Raw genomic sequence first — 26582 nt, 5'->3', positions numbered from 1 at the left:
TATATTTTATAAATAGATAACAATACTTCCAGTTGTAAAGAAGCTTCAGAGAATGTTCAATTTATATATTTATTTAAGCCTGTTTTGTATATTAAATACTTAAAAAGTGGAATATGTACATCTATTGTATTGGAATTTCTAACGTATTAAAAATAAATGTAAATATGTTCTTTAATATAAGGGAGTATCTAATATCTTTGGATATATTTCTTTTATAATCTGGTTTTCTCATATTTTTATAAACAATTTAAAAAAGTCAGCATTAAATTTAAAATATGTGAATTTTTACTTTTATATATTAACCAAGTTATTTGTATATTTATCATTTATAGGAATACTATATATATATATATATATATATATATATATATATATATCATGTATTTATAAAATATTTATAATAAATTCTGATAATAATAATATCGATCTTAATATAAGTTAAGTATATATATATATATATATGTAACGAATGTTTGGGTAGATTAAAATGCAATATTATCTTCTTCAATAACGGATGTGTATAAAAAAGGTGTATCTAATATAATACAAAAGTTAATGTAATTACATGATTTTGAGAAATTGTCATATATATCAATAGTGTAGATATTTTATATATACACTAATTAGATAGAAGAATGTTATATATATTGGTACATGATATCTTTTCCGCTTATCGTAGATCAGTGAAGATATAGCTTTCGTTTACTTAATTTGTAAACGCGGAAGGCTGATTTGAGGTTTGAAAATATCATCGATTCTGTCAGACTAATCTGACTTTGAGCCACTTTCATATTTTGCCGATTCTATGAACCGACCAAGAACGAAAAAGTTTTTTCGACGATTTATTTTTCAATTCTCTGCCATGCGCGATTTGTACCTCTAAGGAGGCCCCATTGTTTAATGCCAACCATGTGTGAACCTCATCCGTAGCAGCCGATACACCTGTAAGTAATAAATAAGTAAATAAAATGTTAAATTAGTAAAAATATTTTTATTATAAAATTGTAAATTAATCTGTTACCCAATAACTCTTGTAGAGTGATTCTTCTGCTAGCAAGCAATTCTTTACTCGCACTTCTAATTTCAAATATTAGCAATGCCTGCCTGGGAACGCCGTTTCCGTCAATGTGAAAATCTATGCTAAACTGTGGATTAGGCATGGCTGGTAGAAGTCGTGATTTTGCTATCCTTTTACCAGCGTGAGTCGAGGTTGAAATTTTTTCAGGACTCGCGCATCTATAATTGATTTTTCTCTCATTTAAACTGGCTGCGTTAAATTTATCATCGTGATGAAGCGTAACTGTACACTTACGTTTGTAATTTTACTTGGCAATAAAGTTGAGCTATGTGGGCTACATGTAAGCCTTGTGCTTGTAGTACTTTACCTTCTATACCAGAATATTTTTCCCTCGTTCCGTTGATAAGTTTTAATTCTAACAGAAAACTCAATTTATACAAACCAGCTAAAGCGTAATGCTTATGAGTGTTTTACAAGTTTTTTGCGAGTTCTGATACTAACCGTTTGGCCTTAGCCTTATATGTGGACTAACTTGTCTTATTCTATTAAGCATGTCCGGTTGAGAAACTGCATGTGCCAATCCAGCTCCTTGCAAAAGTTCAGTAGCATCGGCTTCACCACCCCCTCTAGGTTCCAAGCTCAAAGACACGTCTTTCGCATCGTTCTTTTCCTCGATGTTAACTTCGGATCGAAATCTACGTAGCTTCAACCCTCTCACCTATAATAAAAGTATTCATGTACACTAAACTCCAAGGTATCTTAAGGCCAAAGCTCAGATAGTCACTTTTTCCTTCACCAATCTAAAACTATTGTACTGCGGCATGAAAGATGACCGTCTCTGCTGCAATTTTGAAGCATCTATGTCATCAACTGAATTATTGACTTGCTCGGTAATCACTCTGGGTATCCAAGGTGTTTGGTTTCCATTCATTTCGGCCGGATCTTTATTCGTCGTACTGGCTTTATCTGTACGATTTGTAAATGTAGTTAATAATTTTAGTCGCTTATATATATATATATATATATATATATATTATAAATGTAAATAAAAAAGAAATTTCTTGTAAAAATTATATTATTCCTACATAGGGTAGTTCGAGGAAGAAATAAAATCCTAGAAATTTTATAGAGATAAATATAGTAATTATTATAGGTCTGTATATATCGATTAATGTATTAACTTGGTAAAATTTACGTTAAGGGCTCGAGAACTTTAGTAAACATCACAATAAAAATTATTATACTGTCGTTAGTTTTTATGTATTTTTATCATATCAACGCAGTGCGTGCAGAGCACGGTAATTTTTAGAATTATTAGCAGTAAATTTTACAGGAAATTTCTTTCTGCGCATAAAACTACTTTTATTACCAGATATATTGGAAGTTGTCGGTTTTATGAGAGTTACTGTTCTCGGCGGAGGAGGTGGGGGTGTGACGTGATCTAAATGCAATCTCATTTTCGATCTTTCCATGGAAGGTCGTCTGATAATGTTCGTTGTTGGTTCGTTCTCAACAATAGCGCAACAAGAAGTTTCACTGATATTACTCGCTGCATACGTACTTTGCGTCTAATTAGTCAATCATAAAAAAAACAATAAATTAATAAGGCAAAGAATTTTAATTAACCTAACGTTTTTCTTCTATAATATTTACCTCGCATTCTTCCGAGAGAATTTTGATCTTCACTTCGACAGATCCTGTTTTGGTTCCCCTTAACGTGAACCAAGTGGACTGATCACAGGAAGATAGCTTTCGGATATCTTCAAGATTCAGTGATACTTTTCCAAGGTAATCTTTCATACCAAAAGTATCATGATCCCATAATACCTTTTAGGAAAAAACGAGGAAATAGATTATTGACAAATTTTTACCTTAAATATAAATGTATGAAATTAGAATGAAGGCTACTTACGATATCCAGAGTTTCACCAGATTTTGGCAAACCCATTATCGAACTCTCGTCCCAGCAAGGATTTAGTGTCTTCTTCTTTATGCTACTTTTGTACTTTGTTTCGTTGTTCAGTTTCAGTTCACAGAACGGGTCGCTGAATCCATTTAAATCTTTTGCCACGAGATCCTTCGCCCGCAATAGCGTCACCTCCATTAAGCCACTTCCCGTAGAGAGCAGGCTAGAAATGTCTGATGATGCTGGATCCATATCTTTGTGACTCAACAGTAATTTCTATGAAAAAACAACACATTTTAAAAGACGAAAATAAAGAAAAAAAAAACACGAGAGAGAGAGAGAGAGAGAGAGAGAGAGACATAGACAGAGGAGAAAAAAAAGACAAACAAAAATGGAACTTTGATATACGTTATCAATACTAACTGCTTGCTGCATCCATGGAAGGCTGTTTCTCTTATTTTTGGGTTCATCATCCGCTGCTTGTGGAACTATGCTACTACGACGACTAGTCACTACTTGCTGTACAGTTTTCACCGGATAAAATAAAACTGAAACTGTCATTGTTGACATATTATTCGAGCCGCTCAAGGTCAATTCTTTTCTGATCAACCACGTAGTGTCCTGAAACGTGATATCCTTCAGTTATCATCAATAGTCATCATAAAGTGCAGAATTTATTTTAATCCGACAAAAGATACCTGAGAGAGAGATAACATAGCAAGACCCAGCATATCCGTGTCGGATGATTTGGAGATATTCCACGAATAAACAACGAAGCTAAGAGAAACTTGAGTGTAGTCCTGTACAAGGAACTGGGCTCTAGATTCCCAGCAAGGTGATGTACTGCCCCGAATATAATGCGTCGTTTTCACCTATAAATGGAGAATTAATAAACAACCAGCCTGTTTGATATTACTTTATTTCTTAAATAATAATAAAACGCACCTTTCTACGATTATTGAACAACATACAGTAAGGATTGCACTGAGAATTGTCGCTGTTTAAATTATCAGCGGAATGAATGTATACCACCAATACACCTGTAACAGATACTTTTTGTTAAAACTCTGGAGCAAAATTTTTGCAATCTTTGTACTTCAAGTCCATATCATTAGTGCAGAAAAACAACCACGTTCGTAGTGGATTATATCAAGTGTCAGAGCAATTTTACTACACAATATATAAAATCAAAAAATAAAAGAAGGCTTTATTTTAAAGCAGCAGGTAGAATACAGTTATTTTTCCATAACAATGCAACATTCAGTATTAAAAAAATAAACATTCATGGGATAAAGAAATCAGACGCCATAAACATTTCATTTCGGAGCTATTTACTTTTATTTTACCTGATCTTTGCTTTCGGAAGTTATAACTACGAGCTGCAAAATATTAAATGCAATAACAATTGTTCTAATTTTATTATCAATTTCGCGTAGCAAATATAAATTAAAGCATCGTAGAAATTTAAGTTCATCACAATTACCATAGCTATATAGCCAGAAGCATTTAAATAAATGAAATACAAACCTGAAGGATGCAATGTATTCTCTGGATATTCTGGAGGTGGTAAATCCGGCTCAAGGTTTGGAAGGGTCGTGTACTCGAATTTAGCGTTGATATTCGGAATGTTGGAGCTATTTCTGGATGGCTTCTTTTGTTGCAATACGGTTTCAACGCTGAAACATTCAGCAAGCGAGTATTTTACTTATCTTATATTAAAACAATTGTAGTTCACTCTTAAGCAATTGCTACACAAAATAAACTTACATTTGTGAGTTTTCCCAATTATAGACCCCAAGAGCCAATTCAAACTGAGCTATAGTAATAGTACTGACGAGTTTCTTAGCTTTCAATTTAATCGTGATTCTTTCGTTTTCCAAAGACCCAACCAAGAAGGATACATCCTCGGTCCAAGTAGAATTTAAGGGAGTAGTCACTCTTCTTTGGTCCCCAATGGTTACAACCAACCACCTTTCCTCCTCGGTCAAAACTGAAAGCACAATAAACTGATGGTCAGATATTTTAACAATTGCTATATTAATGGAATATTGATACTTGGTAAACAAAAATAGTGAATAAAATTCTCAGATTTAGCCCATTAAAAAAAATAAAGGACAATATAAATTCTGATAAAGCTGACAAGAATTTACTATACAGTTTACCATTATTGGATCCATTCTGGCTCAAGACCACGGTGAGCACTCCTTGTGGAATAGAGTTAGAGATAGAGTCGAGGACAGGGCCTGGTCTCTCGTGGGCCCTGAGATTCAATTCCAGATGACCAGGATCAACCAGCCAACTAGCCAGGGCATCGGTCACCACAGCATGGATCCATGTCTTAATCAGAGGCACCTCCATCATCTGTACTGCACGCAATATTCTCACGCTGAACCAGACGTCCGGTTTCTCCAGGAAGCTCACGCTAAGTCCAGTCGCGTGTGGAAACGGCGCCAAAGAATTTAGGCTGAGGGTGGCCAGGATCGTACCTGATAGTGACAGCTTTTCCACAGCTAGGTCAATGTCCATTCCCATTCTGCGAAACGTATTAAAAACAAATCCACCATAATTCTCTAAGAATACCATATAGTTCTTTATTGACAGATACGGGATGATTGTTTTGAGTAATTAAGTAGGAAAATAATAACTGATGGACGATCGACCTTACCCCTTGCCGAAAAGCCTTGTCGTAATGAGCATTCGAAATTGTTCGCAGTCCAAACGGATATCAGCCTCGATCGATAATTTTGTTTGACCAGAATAACCATTAGGGACATCATCATCATTGCTGTAATCCAAGGTCCTTATACGAGTGACGCAAGGTGTTTGCTCCCCAAAGGTCAACTCCCTCAGCTCCAATGGACCTTCGATTGTTTCATTAACACTTGCGTTAGTTTGTCGAGAGGAAATTCAAGAGAATTATATACTCTACAGGAAAATTCTCTTTCCCTCTTACCGAGTATTCCAGGCTTTGCCTCGTTCAATAAGGGCTCCAACCGTTCCTTGGCTAATGAAAATATACTCGCAGCACTAAACCTCCACCTGCAATCAAATTAATTTTCATCTTAAAGATGGAAAATTACTCAAGGCTTTCACTCATCATCCGTGATGTACGTATATTAACTCGCTCGTGGAACAGAAAGCATAAATTATTATTCATCGATGGAGAAAAAGCTTCGTTAATAATAAACTCGTGCTTGGCCGGAAATAGCTTTCATCGGATTTAATTATTTTCCGGCTCCATTTTTTCTGTACACGTGTAGTAAATTGTTAACTGTCAGAAAAATTAGCAGTTTCCATTAGAGTATTAAAAATAGACGCGTACTTGCGCGAATAATTGAAGGTTTGCTATACCTAAACGGTTGATACTATCGAAAAGGAATTAGCTTAGAGCTTTTGTGCGGAGCACGCACAATTAAGTTTAAGTAGTTGTGATAAATTCGAGTCTGGTGCGTGTTACTATGACTTAATTGTTGAGACGGGAGAGGGGTATTCGTACGTTGTGAAAATTGTCCCTTTTAATACAGTTGATTCTCTCTTTTGGATTATTTTAATAAGCGGATGCGGAAAGGGTCAATTTGAATTGAAAGTAGCGACTGAGCTACGACAACCGGATGTGAGCTGAGTTGGTCCACATGTGAGAAAGATGACGGCTTGAATTAAAGTCTATGTGCATCAGCGGTCTACACACACATACACACACGACGAACAAGTGCGAATACTTGTGAACTTACCCCCCTTGTCGCTAAACTATTATGAATTCGCACTATTCGCGTATGACTATACATACACGTGTGCACCGTCCCGTGCAAACACGATATCACAGTGTACGTTTTAACCATTTGTCACGCCTGCGAAATAACATGGCATAAATTTACAAAATTCCATGTAACGCACCGAAGCTCAAAAATATTAAAAAGGTATATATACAGTTTAGCAAATCAAAATTTCTGCCTCATTTCTGCTGCTGCACGGATTTACACCAAGCGTTAAAAAAGGCAACAATTTAACTTTTATTATACACTACCGTTATTTTCTTCAGCAGTCGGAATAATTTAACGTTGGAACGATTAATTCCAGGGAACTGCGATCCACGGACAATGGAGTGAAATGAAAATACGAGCAGCGATGGTGTTCCAGCAATTAAGTAAGTTTACGGGGTAATTATAAGATTGTAAATTAAGCATCTCTAAATAAAACTCTGTACCTGTTTGTACACTAATGAATTTTCTCCATTAAAAAAAAGGTTATTAAAAAAATAATTTTTTATGCAAAAATAAATGAAACGAAGTGAGGCATAACGAAATAAAAGCTGATGGAAAAAAAACTGATTTTGCGATTAAAGAGCCGTTAGACTGGTGAATTTAGCGAGGTTTTGATAGGCGAGCGAAAGGGCGATTCCCTGTTGAGGCAAACAGCCAATCTCGAAGCAAGGATCGACATTATGTCACGCGAGTCTAGTGCGTGCACGCACGCGATACACAAGTACACGAGGCGAACGTAAGATTTGACTGCTTTCCCTTGCGTGTATAGCGTTTCTCGAGCGAGAGAGAAGTCGAGGGGTTAGCAGGAATTCTCGAACAGGTCTATCGGGTATCCAAATAAGTATTACACTCCATCCAGTTTTCCCCCCACCCCTAAACTCCTCCCCCGCATTCCAACTCTGTTCCTTTTCAGGAAGAAGAGCTTGAAAATCTAAAAAAAAAAGAAAGAATTCGATAAAAAATCTAAAATTTCATTTCACCCCGTAGCAAACTCAAGCAGGCGTGTTGTATAGAAACAGAATCGACGAAATTCCACATACACAGCTGTAACATAATATACGAGAAGATACGTCAGTGGAACGTTTAAGGGAAGGTGTGCAAATGTGAATTGAGCCTAAGAGAAACGTGAAAGGCTGCGGCGGCATATGCACGTGAGGAATGTGGAATGTTTACAAATGCCCATTCCGCATAAAGTTCGTTCACCTAGTCGATGCGCGGTTATATATATATATATATATCTATACGGTATATAGTATTATATATTTTCTTATCACGCGACATAACATTATATCGAGGAGTTATCGTTATATTCTTTTTATTATTGTACAATGCGAGTTTTATAAGTATATATAAGAATAAAATACACACATTATAAATTATTTAACGGAGACCGCAAAATTTGCAGCAGTGTAATTGCTTATATATGGGAAGACTGTGAAGGTGGACGGGGCGAGGGGTGGGGGAGTTGCGCTTACCATCTGTTAAGGAGAAGACTGAGCCACTCGGCGGTCTCGTCTTTGTAGAGCGCTCGTCTCCTACGCAGTCGGGATAATTCGTGCTGCAGAGATGTCTGAAGGAGCCGGCACATACGCGTCCTCACGATGGTGCCAGCCAGCGCCAAGAGCAACACGAGCCACGCCACCGACAATCCAACAGCCCCGATGATCCACGCGACCGCCAGTGCAGCCCCGAGCAGCATCGCTCCACGCGTCGCCTCTGCATCTCTCTATTAAATGCAAAAACAAAGTGAGGAACAGGACCAAACAAAATAAACACAATTGATTCTCGACTCGTGCATCCAGCTCAACCCCCCCCCCCTCCCCCTTCCCCATCCCTATATTACGCTCCCGAGCCGAAGGTTAGTGACGTAGCACGTCTGCTCGATGACGTCACTGGAGCCAAGCGTCACCGGTAGCACGCGATGTTGCGTGGCCACGTGTGAAAATCATCAAACTCACCGGGGAGAAAACATTTTCTATCGATTCACCGTCCAATATTACTTTCACCTTTCCTCTCGGAATTCCACGTCCCCATTTCTCACTACGCTCCTTACAAATTTAATTTTTCAAACTCTCCTCGCTCGCTTGCGGGATTCGACAATTTTTCCACGTGGATGTAAGCTGTTTCACGGTTATCCTCGCGGCTCGTTTCTGGGATTTACCAGGTGCTTTCTTACGTATGTATAGCGGGATTTCGCTGTAAAGAAGAATAATTGCAGATTTTTTAAGGAAGGAGGGAAGAAACAAAGTTGCAATGACGCGTGTAAGAGTAGGTATCGTAAATAAGTTCGAAAGGGAGAAAGTCCGATGAAGGAACGGATGTCCTTCGATGTGGATCGGTTTTCTCTCGGAATACACGGCCTGCCGCTCAAACGATGTCACAAATTATTCCAAGTTGCAGGCCGAGAAAATTGAGCAAACCATGCGTGCAATGTCAAAACTGGGATCCCGCCATTGCCACGTCGCGGCGTCGCGTCGATTCCCAGCGATCTACAAAGTTTACCTACTTTTTTATTTATATGCTTCTCGCTCCACCGCCAATTACCAAATTGCCACTCTCGACGCTCTTCCCCGACGTCATTCCGACTCGAGGTGAGAGATTAATCGACGCTGAAATTACTATATATATATATATATATATATAGTGCAGGCAAAAACACAATCATTTCCAAAGCTCTTATTTATTTTATAATATATAATAAAGACACGAGTAACGTGTGGCGTATATTCGAATTTCCTTTACAGCCACGCAGCTTGTAATATACATATACATATACAATAGAGCGTTGCATTTCAAAGGGTGATTGCCGCGTGGTTCGATGGGACACCTACAAGAGCGAGAAATATAGCGGCCCATGCACGCCTTGCCCTATAATTCTCCTTTGCGCAATTGTAATCTTACCTAGAGACTGCAACATTTCACATTAATTCGAAAGTTGCCTCGTGCAGGAGGATCGAATTTATTGTGTCATAGCTGCGAGTCTTGGAGAATTTCTTAACGCTACCTTTTCCCCACTTTTACCAAATCTCACCGTAATTGCATCATTAATTAGAGAAACCATTCCATTTTCTATTTGTTTAATTGGATTGATATTTTTATCGAGGGATTTCCTATGATTGAGAATTATCGATGAAAAATTCGCTAATTTTCCATTAAAATCGATCGAGCCAACCGTCATTCGTCGACTCTTATACTATATACATACATATAATATATATACAATATACATATAATAGTTTGTTCTGGAAATAATATTTCTATTTATATCGTTCCTGCCGCGTTGTACAGCTGAATGACCTCGTCTACGTACAGTCTGCATTTCCTTCGAACAGCCCATTCACTTGGCCGAAACATATTTCCTCGAACAATCTTCTACCTTCGCAGACTGGAACACACGAGCAAATTACCCTCGTAAGATAAACCTAATCAGTACGATTTCGACATATCTATATGTATACCTGTCTTATTCAATGTTACACAATTATTTCATTCTTGCATGCGCTTTCGACAAGAATATATGTGTACACATACATATGTATATATATATAGAGAGAGAGAAAATTGTATAAGAAAGTTTTAAACTTTCCACGTGATGAATACTGATCAGAAACGACCAAAGTGTCGTTTAAGCCTAATAGCTGCTATAATGTAGAGTAGAATAGAAAAAGGAACGATAAAAATCAGAGGACAAGTCTCACAAGTCACCATGCAGCGGAAAACATTATTTCACGTTACTTCCCACGTACGCGTAATTTCAGTTCAGCATTCATAAATCCAAGCCTCGAGAGGTACGATGTACCTTAGGATTGTTCTTTGCCTCGTATTTACGCGCACATGCAAATTCGAACTGAGCCTTTTTATATACCAAAGCGTTTTATGCGAGAATCGATGCTCCTAGTATATATATATATATATGTATACCGCCCCTGGTAGAAATTCATCCAGTTTTTTCGATGGCCTATCTAGTATCTACCCAGAGAAACTGATTAAAGGAAAACTGATCAAGCCCTGACTTGGCGCTGACCACCTTAGTAGAAGTTCATAAAGCTATTTTGGAAACTTATCTAGTATTTAGTCAGATAAACTGGTTAAAGAAAAACTGACCTGGTACTGGTTTGGCACTGATCACTAACATGTATATTATTTTAATGGATAGTTATATGTAAGTCAGGAGGTACATATAAAGGAAAACTGATTTGGAGCTGTTTAGGATTTAATCAGTTTCACTTAGTTTTTAACAATTGATGCCATTTTTCTAGTGATCATCAATGCGTATGGTGATAAATATATTTGTTACTTCTTTCATTTCGTGTTCTGTCCTCACATTTATCTGCACGTGGCTTTTTCCGTTGAAAGGGTTAATATCCACTGATTTCAACTGGATTTGGTCCAATTTTTGGTATTAAAACTTACCTCTTGAACATACCATAAATTAAGGTATATTATTCATTTTTTATATAAAGTGTAAAATGGATACGAAGACTATTTATAGGAAAAATTTAGTGCGTGCTCGTGTACGTAAACACAGACTTTTAAAGAAGCTAAAAACTAATGTTTTGTTAACTCAGAGTGTAAGTGGTTTACCAACAAACTCAGCCATCAGTTCAACAATTTCGGTGTGCCCTGCTCAAGTGATTTTGGAAGGTGGAAGTGACCATGAGAATGACATAGAAGTTTCATCTGGGACTGAAACTGGCGGTTTTAATATTGAAAATCATTTGCAAGAATTTTCAATTGAAAGGATAGATGATGAAAATGTTGGCGAAGTTGAAAGTGAAGTTGTAAATGAGATTCAATGTGAATTAGAAGGCGAAACTGAAAATGAATGCGAAGATAATCATGAAGAAGGTGAGAACATTTATCCAGAAATAAATGAAATCCGTAAATGGATTCTAAATTGTGCAATTCCACATGCACATGCAGATAAATTATTGGATATTCTAAGACCCAGGCTATTACCAACACTTCCACATTCTGTCAAAACTTTACTAGGTACAAATAAGGCACAATATAAAATTGTACCAATGAAAGATTCTGATGACACAGATGGCCAATTTGTTTATTTTGGTATAAAAAATGGGATAAGAGCATGCATTAATACTGAAGCACATCAAAACAAGATAGTCGAACTTCAAATTAATGTAGATGGGACTTCATTAGGTGAATCAAGCCATAAACATTTTTGGCCAATATTATGTAAAATACATATAAAGTTGAATATCTATGAGCCTTTTGTAGTAGCCATTTATTATGGAAATTCAAAACCAAAAGATATTACCCAATATCTTAATCAATTTATTAAAGAGATCAATGAGTTACATATTGAAGGTATGATAATAAATGGAATTAAATTCCAGATCAGGCTGCAATGCTTTATATGTGATACACCTGCAAGAGCATATATGAAATGCATTAAAGGACATAATAGTTACTATGCTTGTGAACGGTGTGAAATTAAAGGGACACGAATAAACAAGAAAATGGTTTTTCTTCCAATAAACGTTCATCCTAGAAATAACGAATTGTTTAGAAATTTCACAAATCCTGATCACCATACTGCAGTTTCTCCCTTAATGCTCATTGAACCTCCAATTGATATGATCAACGCATTCACTCTGGATTACATGCACTTATGTTGTTTAGGGGTCATGAAGAAACTAATCGAAGCATGGTTCTCATCTAATTATAAAGTAAAATTCAGTGGCTACCAAAAAACTGAACTATCAAGACGAATGGAGTACATAAAAAATCAAGTTCCTGTTGAATTCAATAGAAAACCAAGAAAATTACACTGTTATGCTAAATGGAAAGCAGTGGAATTCAGATTTTTTATATTATATTGTGGGCCACTTATTATAAAATATATTGCAAGTGAAGAAATTTACAAACATTTTTTACTATTGCATGTGTCCTGTCGCATATTATGCAGTGATGAATTGTGTACTAAATATGTTGAAGATGCAAAGGTTTACTTGAAAACATTTGTTGAGAAGGCAAAAGATCTTTACGGATCAGAATTTTGTGTGATAAATGTACACAACTTGATTCATTTGCCTAGTGATGTAAAAAATATGCAGTGCAGCTTATCAGATATATCTGCCTTTCCCTTTGAAAATACATTGGGAAAGATGAAAAATACTCTTCGGTCTTCAAATAAGCCATTACAACAATTTTGTCGCAGGTTGCATGAAAAAAATAATATCATTTCTCAGAAAGCAAAGATACCACCAATTTTGGAAGTAATTAAGGAAAAAGAAAATATAATTTCAATAATAAAATATAATGGTTTACTAATAAGTACACGTTATCCTAATAATGTAGTACTTTTAAAAAGTAATACAATTTTACAAATTAAAAAAATATTAAATGATGGTGGTAATATTTTAATTCATGGTAATATACTGATAACTAAAGAACCTGTTTACACATTTGGACCAAGCAAGGAAGATTACTTCAAGTTGTGGGAAATTAAGAACATGCCATCAACAAATGAAATACAAACAGATTTTCAAAACATAAGCAAGAAAATGATAAAGCTGCACATCAATTTTGCATCTGAGGAGATGGAACGTTATTTTGTCATACCTATTTTACACAAATAAAATGTAAGTTTTTAATTTTTCAATAATATGGTTTTTAAAATGATGTCATTTGCCAATTTGTATACATTTGGATTTATTTTTTATTTTTCTCATACACACACAAAGGAAAATCCTTAATGGGCACATGTGTGATGCTCACTTAATAATAAAAGGAAATATCGCAGAGTGAGCCTCTTATCTCCGAAAAACCTCTATTACACACAGCACACTTGTCATTACCCTGTATTACACTGCATTATATTACACATATTGCTTGAACTATTTATGACAGCTAACCAAACAATTTGTAATGAGCAGTAAAATATTTTGTACTATCGTAAGGATTTTCCCTCTCTCACATTCCATCCTGTCAATTACTGGGAATTTTTCATATTACACATTAGTATAGTATTAACTTTACGAAAGAATAAACACATTCGTTTTAATAGATTATACATTCTCTGAATGTAAACAACAGCAATCAAACTAGACAATTTTAAATGCGCATGCGCTACGCCCATGTGCATACACTGATCAATTTTCAAATTTAAACAAAAATTGTGCGCTTGTATACTTTGGTCCAACAATCTTTATTTAATTGCATCTTATATGTTACTAAATTCAAAGAATGTGTGTAATATATCAAAATGAATATTATTACTCTTTCGTAAAGTTAACGCAGCATGAATTTGTAAGAAAAATTCTCAATCTTCGACAGGATTGAATGTGAAAGAGAATCCTTTAGCTAGAGAGAGTGCAACATCACGAGCCTCTGCGCCTTATTGTTTACATTTTTTGTTTGTAACATAGGTTTTCAGGTTCCCACTGTACACATTCGCAGCCTAGCCTTTTAGTTTTCGACTTGCCTTTACACACTAAAGACGATCAGAAGTTATTTTATGTGCCTTGCATTTCAATTTTAACAAGTTCTTAATACTAATTTTTATAACAAAAATGGAGTACGAGGAATCTAGTAGTGGTAAAACTCAATTTACCTACATTCATGATTTTTAAAACTATATATATATATTAAATTTTAGATTCATCTGCATCTTCTGCATATATATTTCAATTGATTGAATTCATATCCAAAGGGCGACCAAAAAATACAAAAACTATAGATATAGTACCATCAAAATGGATAGAATACAATAAAAGTAAAGGAAAGTGTATGACAAGGTTTCCTCCTGGGCCATATACGAAAGAAAGCTGTAAATTGCTTCATAATTTGGTGAAAAGTGTAGCGGACCCATCACAGTCATGGCCATATTTCACTGTATCAATAAGAGGACAAGCAAGTTAGTATTATTTATGCTTTTACCTTAAGTACTTAGTAAAAAATTTTTTAATTTATTTAGAAACCTATAAAGATGCTGTGAAGAAATTAAAAACTTTAGAAAATGTGGAATATGCCTTTACTACTGAGACTGATGTAGAACCACCTGAGATAGCACAAAGAATAGTGCAAGAATATAAAAAAAAGGCTTTAACTGACAAATTTGAGGAAATTAAACATTATTTTCATACTCCGGAGGAAAAAGTAATTGGAGATGAAAATACAAATCCCAATGTACTTGCATCAATTGAAGACAACCGTAAGAAAGAGATAAATACACACCTCTATTTTTACATTATCATTATGATATTTTTATTTATAGTAGAGCTTCAATATTCTACGGTGATGCTTCATCCTCCAACAACACTTCAGTTGGTGAAAGGTATGAACTTCAATATTATAATATAAATAGAGTTTAAAGTTAATTTTTTAATATCTATAAATGTTTTTATTTAATATTTTTAAATAAATTTTTAGATGATAATACTGCTGTGACACTGGATTTAGATTTAAATAATTTAAGTAATTCTGATGCTACGGGTTGCAGAGAATCAATTACAATAAATCCTAATGTATTTCAAATGGAGCCCGAAAGAAATGACCAGCTAAAAATAAACAAGGAGACAACCCCTGTAACCAATGCAAATATTGGTAATTGATTTTAGATTATGATTAGATTTAAAAACATTTAAACAAGAAATTAAAATCCTACAATTTATAAGGAATTTATTATCTTTACAGATTTACAAAGAATAGAATCTAGAATTGTCTCCTTAAATGCTGATATAAAAGAGGTCATTCGAAATCAAAGAAAAATATTAAGTTGCCTTTCACAAGTTGGGGATATTTCTTTGGTACCAACTACAGGTGGAAAATCCTTTGCTGAGAAATACAGTCTCAATCTACCTTTTAAAACAACTGGTGAATTTAGCAATTTCAATGACAATTTATCTCAAAATGAAGATTTTACAAGGGACTTTGTGAGTTTTCATAATATTTAAATATAATATTAAAATCAATACTAATTAGAATGGATAAATATTTATATGTATACCTTTTCAGGAATTATCACTGACGCCTTTATTAAATCCTGATAACATACCTTCCAAGACTGCTGTAAATATTTTGAAAAAATATATGTCAAGAGATCTTGCTCTTCAATACACGGTAATAAAGAAGGTTCCTGGGAAAGAAGTGCTAAAAAATACGTTGTTTTTTAAATTTATTTTAGGTAACAATAATCTTTAAAAATAAGTTTAGATTAATTATAATGTTAATTGAAATATGTTATTTAATATAAAACAAAATTTTTCAGATTTTATGGTACAAAATCATAAAAAGGTAGATGGACGAAGTTTATGTGAAAAAGAAGTATACAAAACAATAGGAGTGGCACTAAGCAATTGCAAGGATTGGGATGGCTTTAGAAGTAAGAGAGTAAAATTAACATCGAATGATAATAGTAATTAAACAGATGTATTATAATAGTTCCAAAGGTTATCGTTTTTGTGCAGTGTGTTAAATTATAATAAATTTTAAATATATTTGAATATATCTTTTGATTTAAAGTTATTTACTAAATATTCAAAAAATTTTTAAATAAATTTATTATTTTTCAAGCTATAGGGTAGACTGATGTAAGACAATACAAAGGATAAGAGCAAGTACCGAGCTTAGTAAAAAGTGATCTATAGCTAATAATTCACTTAAAACAATTTCATTAATATTTTAAACTGTTATTGAGAGTGACAGCCACAATTTAAAATGTTATAATGAAATTGTTTTAATTGAATAAGCTTACTTTTTGCCAAGTGCAGTAATTGCTTTTATCATTTGCATTATTTTACACTAGTCTACTCTATAGCTTTAAAAAGAATGAATTTATTAAGAAAATGATTGAATACCTAGTCTACATAACCTCAATAAAATAGTTAGGAAATTAGTGGGGAAAACTGATCAACGCCAGTTAGGGGATTAGCGGAGAAAACTGATCAACGCCTCAATAGTTTAACTAAACAGTTTCTGATCAACCTCAGCGTTACAAACCCGACAATGCCCTGGCTAGTTTTCCTCATCAGCGCCCCCCACAAATCTAAGGTGAACTAGTTAGGATCTGTTCAGGGCCATGTTTTATTTTCTACCAGGGGCACATCTTGCGTGAAATTATGACCCCAGTCATCATTCGTTTGTGCACGTGTGCTCTAAAAACATTCAAATGCAGTTATGAAGAACCACTCGTGCGTCTAATAATTAAACTATAAATAATCACTTTATTAAATTATGAAAAAATCGTGCATTTCTTTGCAAGGAAATATTTATTTTTAGTCAGGCTAAATAGTATATATTTATTATAGAAAATTTTTAATCTTCCAGAAACAAAACCGTGGAGTAGGCTCTTCAGGTAAGCATTTCCTCCAAAAATTTATTCCACGTTATTAGAATTCCTTTCGCATTCTAAATATTCTCTTTTTTACCTGAGCCTTCGAAGCTATACGTGTATTCGGAATCATCCAAAGTTATGCGTCAACCATTATTTTACCAGGACCCTTTGACGAAACGACCTATTCCAGTCACGTATTGGTAAGTTCGAGAAATTCCAAAATGCAAGTCACAAATGGAGAACCAACCATTGGATCCACCCACGCCATGAGTGGAAATAATTTTCAACTAAAATTTGTAACCTTTTCCACTGGTCACTTTTATTTACAAAGAATATATATATATATATATATATAAACGTTAAATATTTCTGTATATACACTTAAATAAAGATGCTTGGAAAATCCTAAATATAAATTTGTTCTAATTTATTACGATGATTTTTACTTATTACGTAATAACATACCTGAGTTTTGAGAGAAAAAGCTAAAGCAAATTCTTCATCTGGTGGAGATTCCTCAGGGGTCATATTGGTACCCCCCGATGCAGTACCGTTGATGGGCCTGATTGGACCCCCTGGAGGGGCAGGCCAGTTTTTTACGGGACTACAGCCCGCGCCACTATCGCGTTTCCCTAAAAACGCAAAATAAAATCAATCAATTACCCGTGAGAAGTGAATATTATTTATCCATCGCTTCGTAAATTTTTTCGTTTTGGTATACGGGAATTATAGAGCTTGGTAAAAAGCTTAATTAAAAGCGAGTCTTTACCGAGGATTTTAATTTACCGAGAAGCTAACCTTCTTTTAAATAGTGCAAAGAGAGTAGAATTTAATAGGCAGACTAAAAACTTTGATTAATGAAAATTATCGGTCAACAAGTGTGTCAGCTTCTTTATAGAGTTTCCGAGTCTATAGATAAGAATCGATCATTTTTGTAGATAGAAAGTTTTTAAACTAGCAGAGTATTTTCGACCTTCGCACTGCGTCTTCAACAAAGGTAGTTCTCTATCAATCAGCCTTGATAAGGGCACAAGGACAAATCCTACTCGGTGCTAATTAACAAGAGGTTCGATTTCGTTTAATGAATGCAATAAGCTCCTTTTGCGACGACATGTCCCCATTATTAAGTAAACTGTCTGAAACTCGATCCAGCTATATACTGATTTGCATCTGTGATACATTAGAATTTGTAATCGAGACATAGCAACTTAATTAATTCCTTCGAAATTACTTTAAAAATGCTTTGTTGGACTTTTATATAAAATAAAAGGAAATATCAATATCTTTCTTGTGTGCGTGCGCGTGTGTGTAGTTAATAATTCAGTCGATTAAAATAGTGTCGTTGACAAGGAAGCATCGTGGAAAACGGGGACTGCATAAGTTGACAACAAGTGAAAGAGTTTCACGCTGCAAGAGATATTACCCGAGGGTGCTTTGATTAGTGAGCCGAAATGTCAGCGAGGACACATATACACGATTTCTTGCGGCAATTAAAGGAACGAGCAAGGATAATCGAGGACATGACCGTGACATTACCAATTGAGGCTTAAGACAAAATTTATAACCCTTATACGCAGCAACTAGATACATACGTGTCTCTCTAACTCACTTCCCATTCTCAACTTCACTCGCGCTCAATTACCAACGCATAATAATAAGTCATAAATAGATTTCTACCGCAGTATTTGCATTTTGGCCAAGTTTCTTCAGCTAGACACGTGTGCATTCTCCTATCATATAGCACAAGATTCTACTTCCAAAAGTGATAATGAGTTTATTCCAATTGCACGAGTTTACGTTTCACTTCTTCGTTTATTCTAACACGTTGATACAGGTCGGGAAGAGATACTTTTTGCGGTTATATAACCAAATATAGAATTAATAGAAGTGAAAAGTCAAGGTTTATAACTTTTTCATTAAAATTTATCCAAAAGGAGGAAAGCGAAGCAACTATCTCCTGTGGACTCTGGGGATGGTATATTGCCAAAGGAACAGAAGCACAGCACCAGCTTGAAAGAAAACAATCAAAGTCGCGTGAGCAGGTCCACTAACGTTCCGTTTGGTATTTCAGAAAGTGTATCGACCAAATATTTAGAAAATCTTATATTGCTAGGCACGTTTCTATAATGCCAAGAGTCTATCTTAAATTATTAGCAATTTTTCCTAAACGAGAATTAAATTAATATTTCACAGAATACACAATATTTCTATCGAAAGTCGCTCTAAACGACCTATCGTGACAATAATACTGAAAATAATAAAAATATTCTGAAATAAAATGTCAATGAATAAAATATAGAAGAAGCTTGAGACACGTTTGTCGAAAATATCTGTAGACGGGATAAATGAATAATAATTAATCACACACGTGTAAGATTAGCCTATCTCATAGCGCGCAGCATTCCATTCTTGAGATTATCAATAGTTACACGCGTTTCATCTGGAAGCAGAGCACGAGGAGCGATGCAAAGAATTTCTTTATTAACTGCGCAGCGCATGTTACGATTGAAACGAAAAAGGAAAACATATGCTGCAGTATCGTCGCTTTATATTCAATCCGGTTAAATCCGAGTGTGCAGCGTGAACATCCTTGGTTTGATTAATGCGACGCGACGCTTCAGTTGTAATCGAGAATATAATGACGGAGAGGTCCAATCGATTTACCGCGGAATCATCCTGCAGGGGTAACAAATTGTGCAACATTGAGCGAGGGATTAACGAATATATAATCTCAAGTGCATACATATATACATGCACATATCGTTTAAAAGATTATCGATTATACAAGTGCAGAGGAAGGATGAGCTGGGATTGGCGGATGAATCGTTTCGTCGATCGATCGACTCGTGATTTTTCTCTCCAGTTTGAGGAAGACGCTTGTGAGAAGCGAGAGAAGGGCGCCATATCAGGCGGAGAGAAATTTCTTTCTCTACCAATTAACCTACTTACGTCCACACTGTAAAGTGGAGCAGATTAAACGCCGAAATTCGCAAGGCAAGTACCCTGCAGGTGGCAGGTTTTTTCGTCGGCGCATAGGCGCCACCAGTTTCTCCCCCTCAATCATTCTCCACTCTCCTCTTTCGCAAAATTCAATGTCGTTTAATTTATCAACATAACAATGCATATATTTGGGCCCGGTGCATAGACGCAGTGGGTGCATACACGTAAAGAAGCAAATAATTTTTGGTAGAATCGAATTCGAGTGGAATTCTCGTGTTATTCTCGCTGGAGAACCGTCTGGAGTAAGAGAGGGAGAGGGGAGGGGCAAGAAATTGGTGTAGGGTACCGCAATAATTACGGCTGCATTGTTCGAAAAGCGCATTTCGACCAAGGTTAAGGGGAGAGCCATGCGAGAAGGCCTTGCGTACCTTTCTTGAGGGAGGTCCCGCGCTTCCCCATGAAGCTAGATAACAGTTGCATAGTTGATAATGGATGCCGGAAGCGAATAAGACGAACGCGATATTCTCTAATCGCGATAAAGATATCGACCAGTTCACGGAACGACCGGCCAACTCCTGGAACGCGTGAAACTGTCACGAAGGTTAACACATTTGGGTCACTTTTTGCTCACAGGCCCGCTAACGTTTCAACAACCTGTCGGACCACTGTATTCCTTCGATTCGAATAAATCACTCTCTGTCCGATATGCTATATATCCAAACTCTTTCCTCGATCCCCTCACCGCTCCATCGCTTTTTCATTCTACTCCAATTATTCCAATGTGTTTAATCAACTTTTCTCTTCTGTTTGTTTTCTCTCTCCTCTCTCTCTCTCTGGTTGGAACGTTAAAATTCACATTGGAAGCATGTGTGGTGAAAAGAATGTATATATATATATATATAGAGGTTCGTGTGGAGCTATTTATAAAGGCTGTCGAGGTGAAAGAAGAAGAAGGAAATTCAAGAGTTTGGCGATTGTTCTCGCGAGACCGACACGTGTTTTCTAGTGTGCTAGGAATAATAATAATAGAAATTTCGCGCGCGTCTGCGGGCTTGTCGTAACGTACTGAGCCGTCGGTTGATTTACCATGAGTTTTTCATCCACTGGATCAGCGCCTGCGCTGACAATTGTTGGTCGTCGGAAAAGCCAATCTATCCGAAGGCCCTCTCCACGTAACTTATTAATCCTTTCGCGAACCAAATCATTCCTCCAGTCCTCGCTCGTTTTTTCATAGATGCGCAGGCGTTGATTTCAAACTCGAAGAAAGAAAAACGTATCGATCACGCGCTATTATACCGTGGGAGTACAGAAAAAGCTTCTGGGGGACAAAGGTGAATTTTTAGATTCCGCCTTTCGCAACATTAATCATTGACGCGTTACAAATTCTGATACTTCGGGAATTTACGCTATAGCCAGATTTGTGTGATCAAGGTCAAACATGAAAAATTCATCCTTTAAATTATTCCTTGGGATTATTGCGTACATTATACACATCGAACGTGTGGTCCATGTAACATATGTTCATCCTAAATAACATTTCAAGTATATGGATCGTGCAGGAAATTGTTTATCGTTGAAGAGGAAAGAATGTAAAATCCTTGAAACAATATTTTGGTTAAACTGTATTTAAAAATTCCCTAAAGATTTATTTTTCAAAGTTTCGCAGTTATCCAAATCTTTTGGCTTGGCAGTCTTAAGAAGGACACCCTGTATATTTGAAAGGTATAACGTGTGAATTTTTCAACGCATGGTCTATCGGTGGCAGAGTTTTCTGGAGTAAACGATATTTGCTATATAGTCGAGGTTGGCGAACCGTAGCAAACTCCCAGGAGATTACAGCGATAAATGGGAAGTTGCTGGCCCACTTTGATCCACGTGATTACAATGATTAAAAGGGCAATGATGGTGGTAGAACGGTTTTACCTATAATATATAGTTTAAGCACGAAGGCAGCCGATCACCGGATGCGCTACTACCTAGATGATACGCGCATATTTGATACTTAAAGCTGGACAACGACTACCTTAATAATGACATAATGACCTTGAATGAACTTTACTACTCATCCACGTAATAGATAGTATGCACAGTGCCTCTTAAATGTCCTGCCAACAATTATTCGAAATAAGGAAGAAAACATGAAAAAGCCCATACTATACTTGCTGTATACGTATATAACGATATAAACGAGAAGGATGTATCCGCAAATGTTTCGCAATGCAACGCAGTGCGGGCCTTGTAATGTTACAGATCTGAGTAATGCATCTTGCAAGGCAGTCGAGTGATATGTGGAAAAGACTCGAAAGTTGAGCAAGTAGAGCGGTGTGCCGTGAGGAAGCAACTTTGTAGAGCTCGGGGTAGGGGGAGAAGAGGAAGAAGAAACCCAAGAAGAAGAAGAAGAAGAAGAAAATTGTGCAAACTTCGAGTAAAGAGACTGTGTATAATACAGGAATATAAAATGGTCTAGCTACCACGTATTAGATTTTATAACTGTTCTCGTTCTAATAATTATTAAATATATATTGATTACATAAAGAAATGTCTCGAATTTCCTTCAGTTCGTAATAACGTTGACGCGTAGTTTAAAATATAGAAAAGGGAGCTAGAAAAATCAGTGTTGGAGTCTCGCGAGTCACCGTGCAACGGAAAGCATTATTCCACGTTGGGAAGAGACACACGCGGGGAGAATAAGAGAGGAAATATATAAAAAGAGAGAAATAGATGTGGTGAGGATAGTGGAAAGTTTGAGGTGGCAGGAAAAAGAGTGTGAAAAGGAGGAATAGAAATGCAGGTTCGACCAGCGCGCGTTGTAGTATATATATATTTTTAAACTGTTTTTTCTCTCGTCCCCTGCTCCGGCCTTTATTCGTTGGCCGTGCAACATCTGTCTTACGCGGCGGAGAGCATTGCAGCTATTCCCTGCTTCTCGTCTATTTTGCTCATTGCATCGCATCCCATCGCATCGACGATCCACGACGAGTCTGCAGAGTTTATGGTGCAAGGTGCATCGCGAGAGAACCGCTCAGGGAATTTCAGAGAATTTCTACGAGAAAAAGTGCCTCAGGTACGTACCGTGAGAACCTCTACCCCCTTCGACCTTCTCCTCCTTCCTAATTATTCCACAACTTTCATTGAAAATTCCACGACGCACAAAGCCACGAAATCTCGTTCCTTTAATTACGCCTCGAAAACCTCTCGCTCGGATCTCTTATTTTTACGAGATTTTTCACTTTCAAGACTCTGCATCCTTCGACACAAAAACCCACTGGGAACAAAGTACCCTGCTGGTCGTCCGTAAACTTCTGGAACCTGTTCCCATTTTCTCGAAAACTTCTACGCCGTCGTCAATGCCTTCCTATTCTATACATATACTTATTTACATATTTACACAGCGCTACGAAAAACTGGCTGCGCCTTTCTTTCTTTTTTCAAAAATCACCCAACCTGTCACTCTCGTCCAGCCGGTGAAATATTTCTAAAGATATATATATATATATATATATAATATACGTGTCTGACACGTAGCGTTATGAAATCAATTTAAGATAATGCGTTCGCCGGACGATTTTTCCTACTCGGCTGAAAGGACGCAAGATCGTTTGCATTCGATATCGTGTACGTGCGCATGACGTGTGAACCGTAAGCCGGCCGCGCGTAAAGTCTCAATTCAAAACTCGCTTTCGGCAGCTGAGATACTGTATCTGACCTGTGCCGGTGGGTGGATGTTGATTATAATTGCGATTAAACTGAAAATATACATATATGCATAAAATATTATATACACTTTTCCGTGAAATCATACAAGATCGATATACATAGCTTCAATGAAGACAAAAAACCACGTGTCTTTGCAAAGACTGAAAATTTGTCATTCGAATTGTGGATGATGGATTTTGGAGTCGGGTTGGAGTCGAAGGTGGAAAGGAGGGGGGAGGAATTTTTTGCCCTGGCTGATGGCAGAGAAAAAAAGGTGAGAAATTGGAGGGTCAAGGTCGAAAGGTTGACGTACCTGTACGCGATGGAGGAGCGTGAATATATCCCGCTAGCGTGTCACATTTCCATGATTTCGGGTTACGCGTTCGAATGCGTTTAGCGTGTTCAACGTTGCGCGTGTTCGTCGAACGGAACTAAACGGAACGCATCCGCGCCCGTGCACGACTACGGCAGCACTGACCTGCCACTACCGTCCTCCACCACCATCACCATCACCACCACCACCACCACCATGAACCATCACGGATCACGGGAGGAGAGAGGATCTAACAGAACTCTGAGTCTCTTGACTGCTCTGTTCTCCGCTGTGCCAGAGCCAAGCCAGCAGCCTACAACAGCAACAGCCTACCTCGGTTCAACCGAGAGAGCTCGAGTAGCTCGACTCTGCCTGCCTCCGAGCCTCTCTTCTTGCCTTCGCTTCACAGCCTTCCTTTGCTCCCTCGAATCCCTGTCTCAACTTGTACCGCTGCCCTGTGCCTGCTTTCTTGACTTTCTTCCCGCGCGCGCGGTCTGCCTCGCAGTGCCTATATAATATACTTACACGCACACGAGCCACCAGAAACGTTCTCCGAAAGTCCAAACTCACTCGCAAGTTGCAGCGGCTACTGCCACACGCCTAAACCCCGCGATTATTATGCCTAACGCTATACTCTACAACTATATACAGCATCCCAAAGCAAAACGTAATAATCAACGCCTTGGAATCCTTTTTCAGTCGATAAAGCTGCTACCTGCGCATAGTCTTATATCCGATAAGATTTTCTTCAATTTTATTATTATATGTTTTAATAGGTGTATCTGGTGGAATTATTGTAAAACGGTTAAACAATGGATTCCCGCTGACCACGCGCGACAAATGACGAAATTGATGAGCTTGTACCGGGAGAAGCCAGAGAAAGAATGTTTATACCTCGGGCATTGACACTCGTAAAACCTTAATCCGCCCACGTCATTCTACTCTTGGACTTTGTGTCTCTCCTATATTGAAATCGAAAACTCGTAACTGCATCGTGTGCCAGAGATAAATTTTATATACAGATGCATGGTCACGCGTTCGGTAAATAAATCTCTAATTTTCTGGTAGGATTCAATGATCCAGACTGGGAGATTCTTCTTGGAAGTTTCTCTTCAAGGTTGAGATTGGATCTGGGAAATTTGCTGGTATTATTGCCAGTACCAATATCGATTGGAACAAAGAAGACTTCTTGGGCGTCCCTCAGACCTCAACCACAATTTTTTCACCGCGATTATCCACTCTGCCGTGACAAGTAGAATACTGCTGGACTTCTTGTATCGTGTTACTCGCTGTACAGCAGCGTCCACTTCGTAATGAATCGTATAGCTGTATAATTCACGAGACTTTTAGCCATAAATAATCCACGCTATAATTGGCTCGTGGACTGATTACAACGCGCGCCACTTTGCACCGAGTACTTACTTTACGATGCAATTACTATGTACTGGCTTGTTTGTCTAATAGCCAATAATAGAAAATAATGCACTCTCCTAAACTGCCGTACGAATCCATAATGGTTTCGGGCCTCTTACTACCGCTTACCACCTCTGGATCATTGTAACATTCACTAGGCATTATCAATATTCCAACTGGAGGCACACAATCGTCATTAACATATACCATTCCTTTGTAATATTTACGTTTAAAACGAGGCGCGGTTTGTTTTTCCAAGAGAGCCAGACAGTTTGAAATACATCGCGATCGATTTATCGTACGCTATATACACGGGGAGAATAATTCGTGGGACGCGATTAGAAAGGGGAGGGAGAGATAAGGAGAAGCCGGTAAAGTGTCGTTGGTTTGGTCGTGGTTGGTTGGTGCTTTCTTACCTGGTAGTTGCTTCGGAGAGATTTACATGGTAGCAAACAGAGGTAATCTAAGGGCGAACGTGTGTGTGTTGTTGGCCGATTCACCGTCACTACATTTGGTGTGTGCTGCGAAAACGAAAACGTAAACGAAAACGAAGCATATAGTCCTTATTGTTAGGGGACCGTCAGCTGCTGTGCCTGGAACGCGGCGTGCAGCGTGCAGCGCGCTCGCTCGTCGTTCTCGTATATTGCATCGATGGAAAGGGGAGAAATAAGGAAGGAGGGGACAGCAGGACAGGGGGGAAATGTAGGGGTCCCGTGGTACGCGGGGACAAACGGCACACCTAGGGAGGAATGGGTGGAATGGACTCGTTCGATAGAAAAGGAAAAACGTGGGGAAAGAGAAAGAGAGTTTCATAGTTAGAGAAGGGTCAGGGAGAGTGAGAGAGAGAGACCAGACATTTGGAAGAAAAGGATAGTCTGCTCTGTATTGTTATTATACTGGCGCGTGTACCGCACACTATTTTATTCGTTCGATTGTCTGGCTAAGTTAGATGCTGTCCATCGCTGAAATCTAATCAGTGCGTAATATCCCTATTATTTTTCTCAATATATATGTTTGCTTCATTGCAAAATACAATATATAAATTTGTAGAGATACTATATAACTTCCTAGAGCTGGAACGTATAAACATTCGTTTATTTAAGTAACTCTGTAATATCGAAATATCAATTTTGTGTAGGATCGCTTTGAATGCAAATAGACTTACAGAAGTTATAGAAAGGTCCTTGCAATAGGCTGATAGTTAACGGGATCCCTCACGCCTACTTTATCGACAGTTC

General features: G+C 37.2%; 2 protein-coding genes across 8 annotated transcripts; one reads left to right on the top strand and one right to left on the bottom strand.

The window, feature by feature from the left end:
- Window positions 1–406: 406 nt before the first annotated feature.
- Window positions 407–24071, bottom strand: LOC136779666 (uncharacterized). 7 transcript variants are annotated; one of them, XM_066737407.1, is made up of 20 exons: window positions 23932–24071; window positions 17448–17614; window positions 8161–8411; window positions 5878–5963; window positions 5590–5785; window positions 5087–5457; window positions 4692–4914; window positions 4452–4600; window positions 4271–4303; window positions 3870–3964; window positions 3623–3796; window positions 3333–3545; window positions 2931–3200; window positions 2672–2845; window positions 2388–2586; window positions 1803–1984; window positions 1520–1736; window positions 1313–1433; window positions 1022–1236; window positions 407–942 (listed from the first exon to the last, which is right to left on the bottom strand). In XM_066737407.1, the coding sequence occupies exons 2-20, from the start codon at window positions 17508–17510 to the stop codon at window positions 788–790; spliced, it is 3387 nt and encodes a 1128-aa protein (XP_066593504.1). In that variant the 5' UTR covers window positions 17511–17614; window positions 23932–24071; the 3' UTR covers window positions 407–787. The 7 variants fall into 7 exon arrangements, with proteins under 7 accessions (XP_066593504.1, XP_066593513.1, XP_066593474.1 ...); XM_066737416.1 differs by lacking the exon at window positions 23932–24071 and adding an exon at window positions 21009–21036; XM_066737377.1 differs by lacking the exon at window positions 23932–24071 and adding an exon at window positions 20351–20945.
- Window positions 13082–16072, top strand: LOC136775841 (uncharacterized). The gene is made up of 7 exons (XM_066730956.1): window positions 13082–14564; window positions 14625–14861; window positions 14928–14984; window positions 15080–15253; window positions 15344–15582; window positions 15665–15833; window positions 15918–16072. Exons 1-7 carry the CDS (start codon window positions 14438–14440, stop codon window positions 16070–16072), a joined length of 1158 nt encoding a protein of 385 aa, XP_066587053.1. The 5' UTR covers window positions 13082–14437.
- Window positions 24072–26582: the final 2511 nt, after the last annotated feature.

The sequence above is a fragment of the Prorops nasuta genome, unplaced genomic scaffold (assembly GCF_024137725.1).
Source record: "Prorops nasuta isolate Cenicafe-Biocafe unplaced genomic scaffold, Cenicafe_Pnas_1.2 PNAS00002, whole genome shotgun sequence".
Taxonomy (NCBI): Eukaryota; Metazoa; Arthropoda; class Insecta; order Hymenoptera; family Bethylidae; genus Prorops; species Prorops nasuta.
Note: the sequence above shows the minus strand (reverse complement) of the source record. Positions and strands in the feature narration are given on the sequence as shown.